Genomic DNA, 10,185 nt, shown 5'->3' on the forward strand with positions numbered 1-10,185 from the left:
TTTTTTGGCCTCATATTGTAGTAAATCATGTGTCACAGCATTGCTTGGACGTTATATGCGGATCAAACCCTAGACTCGTGTATAGTGACGAGACTGAAACGTTTTGTTTCTAACTGGAAAATATGTATGCAAAGCCCCTAAAATAAGCACCACTCTGTACATTATGCTTCATACTCATCATATCAGCTAAAACCCATGTTATAATTTGGGCTTTTCTGTCCAAATACATTTTTTACATTTACAACAAATACCCATGAAAGGCACTGTTGCCAAGTCAGTTTCCTATTATGCACATGCACAGAAAACAACATGAGACATGATGAATGACCAAAAGCTTCAGAAGATGCAGTTTTATTGCTTGAATACTGCAGACTTAAAAGCATGGTATACACACAAAGCACTGAACCAGGGAGGAGATTCTATCTCTCTGTTCCTCCTCTCTTGGGCAACGTGCTTCAAACATCCCCAAACAGTACTTCAATACATCTACAGATTAAAAAGGACTGAGGAACCAATATAAAAGAGGACTAAGATGGGTAGATGAACTGCTTAGGTACAGCAAAGAATGACAAATGAGCTTGTCTACGAAAATCACTCACAGAACAAAACAAAACAAAATGTAACACAAAATAGGACCGTTGTCTTATGAAGTTCAAAATAAAATCAATTTCTAACAATCCAACCCCCCCTTCCTCCACCCAACTCCATTGTGGCCTATCAACAAACATCAGCCTCATCCCTCCCACAAAAATTATCCTTCAGTTCCTGGACAGGGCGCAGCTCAGTAGTGGCCTGTGGAGACAAAGGAGAGGGAGAGTCAGTCACTTAGCTCAAGACAGTAGGGCTGGGTTCAAAACATTTATTTACATATTTTTCCAATTATCGATTCATAAATCCCGAGATTGATCTTTTATGCCTTTTCCTTATTTCCTTTTCCAACAAAATCTCATGGGGGTAAATGTAAAAAACATGACGACAGAGAAGAGCTGGACAAAAGCAAAGCCATATGGAAGCTGTGCAAAGTGGAGGAGAAATATTGTGGAAATACCACAAATCTACAAAACCACTTACTGAGACATCACCCAGACCAGACGTAACATGCAAAAGCGGATCAGAAACAAGCCTCACTGGAGAAGTAACTTGTTTGCAAGTTACAATCCAATTCTCCGCGTGCCCAAAAGATAACTGAGGCTGTCGCAAGTTTCATATGCAAGGATATACGCCCATACAGTGTTGTTTCATATGCAAGGATATACGCCCATTCGAAGCCTCGGTAATATACTAGAACCACGCTATGTTTTACAGACACGCAAACAGTTGAGTGAAGTGATGATCCTAAACATGTACGTGGCTTGCAGATCAGCTCCTTTTCTTGCAGAAAAATACCATCTCCAAAAAGTGAGAAAGCAGTCATGAAGGGTTTTAGTTTCATGGACTTTACAATTTACAATGTCCAGATTTTTTTTGTTCCCCAAAATACCCTCATCTATTGCACTATTTTCAGTGTTTTGCACATTTTAATTTCTAATGCAAATAAGCTTGAGACAATCACTCTACAGCAAATTCTATGTTTTCCTGAGGGATAAGTGATGTCTTATTTACATTTATGTTTGTAGCCCCTTTATTTACACTGGCTGCAGTAAAGAAAGCACTTTTTGTAGTGTCTGATTTTGCACAACAATTGCGGGTCATGTTCATTTATGTTCCAATAAAAAGTACATTCATGTAACTTTTTTTGCTTTGGAGTCAATTCTTTATGTAAACATTTATATTTTTTAACAATGCAACATGTTAGAGGGTTCCTTGAACCATTAAAGCATTAGTTCTGAGAATCTCTTTCATATTCAAGCAAAATTGGTATTGTAACTAAATAATTGAATTGGAATCGAATCGTGAATCGAAACCTTGGGAATCAGAATTTAATAATTTTGGGAAATCAGTGGCAATACCCAGCCCTAATTGACAGTGTGATTTAGTCCAGAACTAAGTACAGTCAGTGTCCGAGAAACTGCCATGATACAAGTTAAGATTAACTTTTGTTTACTTACGTGGGGAGTAGGATCGTGACCGTGAGCGTGACCTGTAGGCCCCTCCTCCTCCACCACCTCCTCGGCTGTAATACGGGGATGGAGACCTGCGTCTGAAAAAAACCAGACACACAAATTGTCAGGGCACCTACCCTTCACTGAGCCCCCACTCAACAACATGGGAGAAATCTACTTCCTTGTAGGATCACCTGTAGGATCTGTCGCACTCTCTGTCATCATAGCGATCGTAGCCACGGTCGTAGCCTCTATCCCCTCTGTCCCCTCTGTCGTAGCCCCTGTCGTAATCCCGGTTACGCCGGGATGAGCTGCTGGGGCCGCTGCTACCACCACTACCACCACCTCCACTGCTGCCGCCACCACCACCACCACCACCACCACCACTGTAATACACAAACACACCCAGAGGTTTAGAGGTTCATCCTTTCAGTGTAACAAGGGGTTCTCAGTAAATGTCAGATTGTGTGCATTTGAATGTATGTGGGAGAATAAAGAAAATATCTGCACACCTGATATCGTCACTGCAGGATCAAACGGAGTAGAGAAAACATATGAAACTGTAACGAAAAACTCCATGCAACACTGCTTACTTGCAAAAATCACCGCGTTTAATAATCACTGACATCAAGAGACCTTCAGTATGTACATTGTCACAGTGTAGTTGTAGACACACGTAATAAACACCTCTCACACATGTGTTCCCAATACAGAATAATCATTACATCATTATTGCATCATTATGTAAAAGTAGCTACCAATCTTGTTATGGTATCTACACTGTATGGGAAAAAAATAGGTTAGTCATGTAGGCTACAATAGGTAATAAATAGCAATAGGCACACTACCAATGAAAAATATTACTATATGTGACACGGTCTGGTGAAAGAATCCGCAAGACACCAATCCTCATTTCGCGCAAATGTTTTTTTGTTTTTTTAAATGTGTTTTCCTTTTTTTTAAGAGCCCAATCAATATAACAACAGTTTTAGGATCACTAAATACTTATAATTTGTGAATTGGATTCACTGTATTGTCTGTAGTTCTGCTTCGTAGGCTACTGGGTTAGTGATACATGGCTTGTAAACAAACTTTTTAAGACGTGTTCAAAAGCAGTGTGATCATCATGTGTAGTTATGTGTTTTTAGCATGTTGATGTTCTATCAGCATGTTGTGATGCAGTTAGATGTTACATAGGGGCTGGGGCAATCTCTTCGGGATCTAATATCTTCAGGAAATACGTTGATTTGCATAACGTGCGTTGACGCGTCGCAAGGAAGTAAGATGTCTGTGCCCGGTCAAAGGTAGGGTTGGGTACCGAAAATAAATACCGAACCGAATTGCAACAGAGATTTCGGTGCCTCGTTTTGGTTCCTCTGCCGCCCCCTGGTGTCCGAAACGGACGTTACATGCAACCGCACCACTCAGTGCATGTAATCCGAGACTGAATCGCTCTCAACAAGAGCGAGGCAACGGGCTTGCAAAACAGTTTTGTGATTGGTCTGAATTTAGCAGGAAATATGGATTTCAGGAAATCCCTCTCCTTTGCGTCTCTCCGTCACTTAACAACGTTTTATTGGCAGGGGGAAAGAATTGGAGTCAAATTTTTATTGACAACGGATTTACATGCTGGAAATACATGCAGCTAAAATTCAGGGAACATTTGGACAATAAGAGACACACGGAAGCTGTGGTCGCATGGTCTAATTACAGTGTAATATGCGCGGGGCAAAAATAATCTAAAATCATCACGAAGAGAACGGCGGAGGTACGGGAAAACAGGGCTCATCTTGGTGTCATCAAAGGTAAAAGTTGGTTTTCTTTAACTCAGCTGATGCATTACCTTGCTGTTGATTGTTTACCGAATGCTTCATCTGACTGTACTTGTGTAAACAGTTAATTAGCCCGTTTTGTGCGTGTACTCTCATGGAGGTACTCTTGTGTACTTCATATTCAATGAGCTGATTATCTTTCACTGTGTGTGTGTGTGTGTGTGTGTGTGTGTGTGTCTTGGGCGGATCTGTCCGTCACATGTATATTATACGGTAACCTATGTTCAGTGCTGTAGTTCCCCATGTTCTGCTGCAGCTGTAGCATCAGGATATGTTGGTATTTGATCACCTTATATAAAACATCGCCGCTCTGCATTAATGGTGTGCACTCGGAAAATCGCGTCAGTGACCACTGATGTGAAACATCCTGGATTTTTATATAGATTTTTTTTTAAAATCAAAAGTACCGATTTAAGTACCGGTACCGTTTTTAAGGTACCGATTTGGCACCGGTATCGAATAAAACCAAACGGTACCCAACCCTAGTCAAAGGACACTTATTTGACTGTGTATCAACAGTCAAATAAGCATATCTTCAACTATTTTCAATGTTCAAATTAATTTCAATGTATGACATCATTTGAAAGCTTAGAATCTGCACTTTCATAATCTGTAAAAAAAAAATCAAATGACTGTGCCGACACAAAACTTGGCAGGAGAATGTGTGGTGAAAGTTTTTAGTTGATCGTGATTCATAAAGGGAAACTGGCGTGGGACGTGCGTACACAGTTATAAATCTGAATATTTTGGTGTGTAAACTTTCAGTCTTTCGTACGTACGCAACCTTTTCACGTCAATCCTACGCACCGTTTTATAAATGAGGGCCCAGACCCTATCACATATACCGATCAAATTACATAAAACATTAATAACATTTATGTGGAAGAGACAAGGCCTAGAGAGCCTAAGTTTAGAGGTCAGAGAGTGAGATACTCACTATGTGGGCCGTCCCATGTAGATACCGGGAGTGGGTGTGTGTGGTCGTTTTGTGATGGAGAAGTCCACTCTTATCCGACGTCCATCTAGCTCCATCCCGTTGGCACGTTCCTTAGCCTGTAATATACACAACGAGCTAGAAACAGCAAAACACTATTTCATCTTATACACACATTCTAAGCGAGAAATGGGTCTGTCAAATTTCACAGGTGGGGTCATTTCTTCAGGCAATACACATCTCATCTCCTCTCACTCATTCAAAATGAACTAATTGGAGTTGCAGTATATTGATAAAATCAATATGGTGGACACTTGCTGGGAATTTGCTTTAACCAGTCCCGTCAGATCAGTAATAACAAGAAGCCACTAGACTATTGAAAGACACCTCCCACCCCCTCATTCCCGCTTACCTCCTTTGCATCCTCTCTGGTTTCGAAATAGACAAAGGAAAAGCCCCTGGATCTGCGTGACTGCTGGTCATAGACGATGCTGACGTCTGCAAGTGGGCCGTACTTGGAGAACACCTCCCTCAGGTCTCTCTCTGTGGTGTAGAGGCTCAACCCAAACACACCCAGACAGCAGTTGGGGTCAGGATTTGCCTTCAAGAGGGAGAGAGAGAGAAGTTAGTGTCTGAGAAAGTTGAAACGGTACATATTCATCAAAACCTAGTCAGGAAAGTGAAGCAGTGAGGTTGCTATACCCTGTTCCCAATGTGCCTGCGACGGTTGGACATGGGAGAGTGGCTGTGGCTCCGACGGCGGCGGTATTCCCCACTATGGGATCGACTCCGTGAACGCCGGCGGTGGGAACGGGAGCGAGAGCGGGAGTGGTGCCTGCGGGAACTTCGATGGGAACGGGACCTGAGGAGACACGTGGGGTAGAAAAATGATATGCCTGCCATTTGTACACAGTCTATAGGCATGATGTTATACAAAACAAAGACCTACCTGGATTTGGAGCGTGATCTGGAGTGGGATTTGGATCTAGAGTGGCGAGAGCCATCTTTAGAGCGAGCCGGGGAGCGGCTGGCAGACTTTCGAGAACCCCGTGGGCTCACACTTCTGGAACCAGACCGTGAGTCCTGCACGGGCCAAACACACATAGGTCAGAAGAAATACACAAGAAACGGACAGACAGGCTGGAGAGAGAGAAAGACAGGGTGAGCACCTCACACACCAACTACAGGCCCCTCTTATGCTGAGGCCCCAGTAGTTAATAAAAGATCAACATTTCAAAGACAAAAGTTGTGTTTACATAGATCTGCCGGTTACTGGCGATCTGGGTAAATCTTATAGAGGTAAAGTATGGTAGTTTGAATCTAGTTCAAGCTTTACACAGATCTAGGGTGACCTGATTTTGCTTCAGTGTTTAAACCTGCATGTTGAGGACTAACAATGTGTCTGTTACAGAGGAACAATTGGCATGCATGCTTTAGAAAAGAGAGAAAATTATAGGATTATAGTAATAACATAGCAGGCTATAGGGAATTATCATACCCCCGAACACTTCTGATCTTAACTTCATAACTTCTTTAACTTCATAACTTCAAAACAACCATTCTTTTCTTCTTTCTTCAGTGTCATATTTCTGACTTCATTTTCTCTCCTCTTCCCCCATTTCCTCCCATTCACCAGCTGCCATTACACCACTCTACCAGTGGGAATCACTCTTGCTCGCTTCAGCCAGCTTCCCAGCGCCATTACATTAGCATGCATCAACACCATCAGCTTCATCAAATATGCCCATGATTAATAACTTCACATCTGAAACTTCTTCCGCCTTTTTCCTTCTTCCAACCTCAACCTTAACAAAAAACAGACAAGGGTGATAAAGAATGTTGGTTTTAAAAGAGCTACAGGGTCAGAATGAGCAAAACCAGGATTGAATTTGTGATACAAAACATTTTGGCTGGCTCTCGAAATGCATGTTACATGAATGCAATACATGAATGCAATATCGCTGATCAAGGAAATAATCACTGTTAAATGTTCAATGACAATCTTGAAACATCACTACAATCAAAATAGTAGTGAAGATTGGCTAGAAAGGTTGAAATAAAACAGTGGTCACACTGTACAAGTTCAGGTTCAAGTGCGAGAGGTTTTAGAAAGGGTTTACTATGTAGCTAGCTGAGTATCATTTTCTTGACCTTATCATTGATAATGTAATATGGTGTAAAAAATAAAAAGAATCATGCAGATGTGGCAAGAGAACCAAAAATGCAGTGACGATCATGTTGTCCCCTACTCACATCGCGCATACTATTCATTCAAAAATGCGTCACATTGACCCATTTTACGTTAATAGTTGACTTCCTACTTATCTATTGAATATATATTCATAGTTTAATTTGTTGGTACTGTGGTGCCACTTTATTAACTAGCTATATATAGCCTGCTCTCTGGGGTGGCCCTTCTTTGGAGGCACGTTCATTAGCACGTGACAAGGGTGAAGATGCTGCCGAATACTGGACTTGCTAGCAACTAAATAACCAAAACAAACACAACGTGGTGTCACAATACATTCCTTATGAAATCGAGAAAATCATTTGAACAATATTTAGACAGCAATTGTTTCGGCTAGCTAGTTAGCTTGTGCTACACAACAATGCGAAATCGACATGGCGTCGTCATGTCTGCTCATTTCAGATCAACACAGATATCACTTCTTATTACGCACCCGCTCGACAAAATCCTTCTCGTTGTCGCTCATGTCTCGACGAAAATGAGTTGCTAGCAAATTCGCTAGCAAGGTGTACAAAATACACCTACTAAATCGCTACTCCTCGCTGAAAGGTCTTTGCTGAATTCAAGCTGCTTTTGGCTTGTCTGGAGTGGAACGGAAGCCGTCAGAACTGTTCGGCCCATTCGATTACGCCGAAAGTGGCGGAGCTATAACCGGTGAGGGCGGAGCGCACGCTAAAATCAAAGAGAAATCTGCGCGGCGGTCATATTGTAAACAAAGAAATATGATATGCATTTATCAGCGTTAGTGTTAAAGTTAGGTTACCCCTGCTTTCATACGTCACATTGCTTTAGCTCGGTTCTCGCCGTCAGATTTGAACGGGGCGAACGGCTCATGAATTTCCCGTAGGCCGCCAGCTGAACTAAAACGAATGCCGTTTCGTTTAAACGGATGAACGAAATCTGCGTTATGGGTTGTGTTTCATTTCAGATAGTCGTTCCCTCCAATCTGCCATCGGTCTGATAGGATTTTACGCATATGCAAAACATATTTAACGTGGTGAAGCTGTAGTTTAAGCCTCGTACACACATAAAGATTTTCTAAATGTTAACAGATATTTTATCTGAGAGAGACCCCACACATGAAGATAAAAAAAACATGGATTGAACAGTTTTGATCGTATTGTGTGTGGTGTGCTCCGATATTCCCAATACAGCACACCACATAAAGATCTGTCCTACGACAGTCTAGAGCAGTGGTGGGCAATTCATTTTCACAATGGGCCACATGAGAAACCGGGACTATTGTGGAGGGCCGGACCAGTAGGCTGAACTTAATTCTGCTCAATATTACTTTTATCGCTTTATAAAAAGCAGTATATGATATGGTTTTGACTAGCTGCTACTGGTAAGAATACATGTTACGATAAGGCTATGAAAATGTGGAGTAGGTCAAATATAGAAGAGCAAGAGGACTCATTTAAAACACAGGGAAGTAAATGCAGCTATAGTTTTGACCTTTTGCAACATCAGTTTGTGCCTATTATTTATTAACATTACATACATACAACATTACGAGTCACAGTGTAGTATTTCTACCTTCTGAAATGATAGCTAGGACTGGGGATATCAAGCGAAAGGTTTTTTATATACAAATCTGCTGACATACACTTGTGATCACTTTCTTTTTCAATAAAACGAGCTATTAGATATTCACTTTCAATTCAATGTACAATTCACATTTCTCAAAAACAACAAACTGTCAACTTATATGACGTCTTTCTACAACACATTCTGGAACCTGTTCTTCTTCTGAGCTAATACAACAGAAATTTACTTCTGTGAATCAATCATGTAACATATTTATCAATCTCTCTACTGTGAATCAATCATGTAACATATTAATCAATCTCTTTTAACTGTGAATCAATCATGTAACATATTAATCAATCTATTTTAACTGTGAATCAATCATGTAACATATTAATCAATCTATTTTAACTGTCTAACTAACTATAAAGTTACAACACACAGAGCTAAGCATCTGAGTAGAAAAAGCAACAAGTGCTTTTGATATTTTTCAGTTCTTTTTTGTGTTCAGTGAGAAAAGTCCAGTCTGCCTTGGGCTTGAACAAGTGCACTGAAGTCTGGTTGAATGTCTGAGGTGGAGATGCGAAGGACAGCTGACAGGTGATCATCAGTGAGAAAGGATCTGTATCTGTATTTGTTGAACTTCATCACTGAGAATGTTTGTTCACATGTGTAGGTAGATCCAAAGAGAACTAGCATTCTCTGAGCATGCCTCCTCATGTGTGGAAAGTTCTCCTCTTTGAGAGAAGAGTAAAAGTCCAGCAGTGATACTGACTTAAAGTGCTCTGCCAGTAGTGTATCAGACTGCAGGTCAATGAGTTCGAGCTGAACGTCGCTGGGTGTATTATCCACACTGCAGGTTAAGGGAGAACAAATTATGTTAATTTTAATTCAACTGTTTTGAAGTCTTGAAATCACCTTGAAAACTCACCAAGCTCCTAACATGGATGAGTACCTGCAGAGGTGGGTGAGAATGTTGTTCTACATTTTGCTGACTTTTATTCTGAAACGTTTTGTTTCGGACTTTTATTCATAAAAAAAAAAAACAGACTTTTATTCAGAAACCTTTTTTTTCCAGACTTATTCAGAAACTCATTTTCTCCGGACTTTTATTCAGAAACTTTTTTTCCCCGACTTTTATTCAGAAACTTTTTTCCGGACTTTTATTCTGAAACATTTTTCTTTTCTGACTTATTCTGAAACTTTTTTTTCCTGGACTTTTATTCTTAAACTTTTTTTCTTCAGACTTTTATTCTTAAACTTTTTTTTCCAGACTTTTATTCTGGAGCGACCCGGGACAGTAGGAGGAGTTACGTGTCATAAGAGCACTTCACTTGGACACTACTTAAGGCACTGGCACTGTGCAACCCCTTGGCCCTATTCCCACTTTATGTAGATCTGAAAAATTGATAGGTGGGAAAATGGCAAGAAATATGGACTAGGCCTAGGACAAGGTCTGGGGCTAGGAACCAACTGTCGTTGCTAAAGGTCAGAAGGGGATCCCCATCATCATGACTCATAGTATTTATTTGTCTTTGAATCCTGTTTGAATCTTGACACGCCAAACTCAATTTTGGAAACTCCACCCACCTTCATCCGGTT

The 10,185-nt window shown here is 40.8% G+C and overlaps 1 protein-coding gene across 1 annotated transcript; it reads right to left on the minus strand.

Moving 5' to 3' along the window:
• Window positions 1–373: 373 nt before the first annotated feature.
• LOC308174271 (transformer-2 protein homolog alpha-like) lies at window positions 374–7,634 on the minus strand. The gene is made up of 8 exons (XM_080549344.1): window positions 7,490–7,634; window positions 5,758–5,891; window positions 5,511–5,670; window positions 5,221–5,409; window positions 4,812–4,927; window positions 2,237–2,428; window positions 2,049–2,140; window positions 374–792 (listed from the first exon to the last, which is right to left on the minus strand). The coding sequence occupies exons 1-8, from the start codon at window positions 7,520–7,522 to the stop codon at window positions 782–784; spliced, it is 927 nt and encodes a 308-aa protein (XP_080405470.1). The 5' UTR covers window positions 7,523–7,634; the 3' UTR covers window positions 374–781.
• Window positions 7,635–10,185: the final 2,551 nt, after the last annotated feature.

This window comes from Nansenia antarctica (genome assembly GCF_963989245.1).
Source record: "Nansenia antarctica genome assembly, chromosome: 1".
NCBI lineage: Eukaryota > Metazoa > Chordata > Actinopteri > Argentiniformes > Microstomatidae > Nansenia > Nansenia antarctica.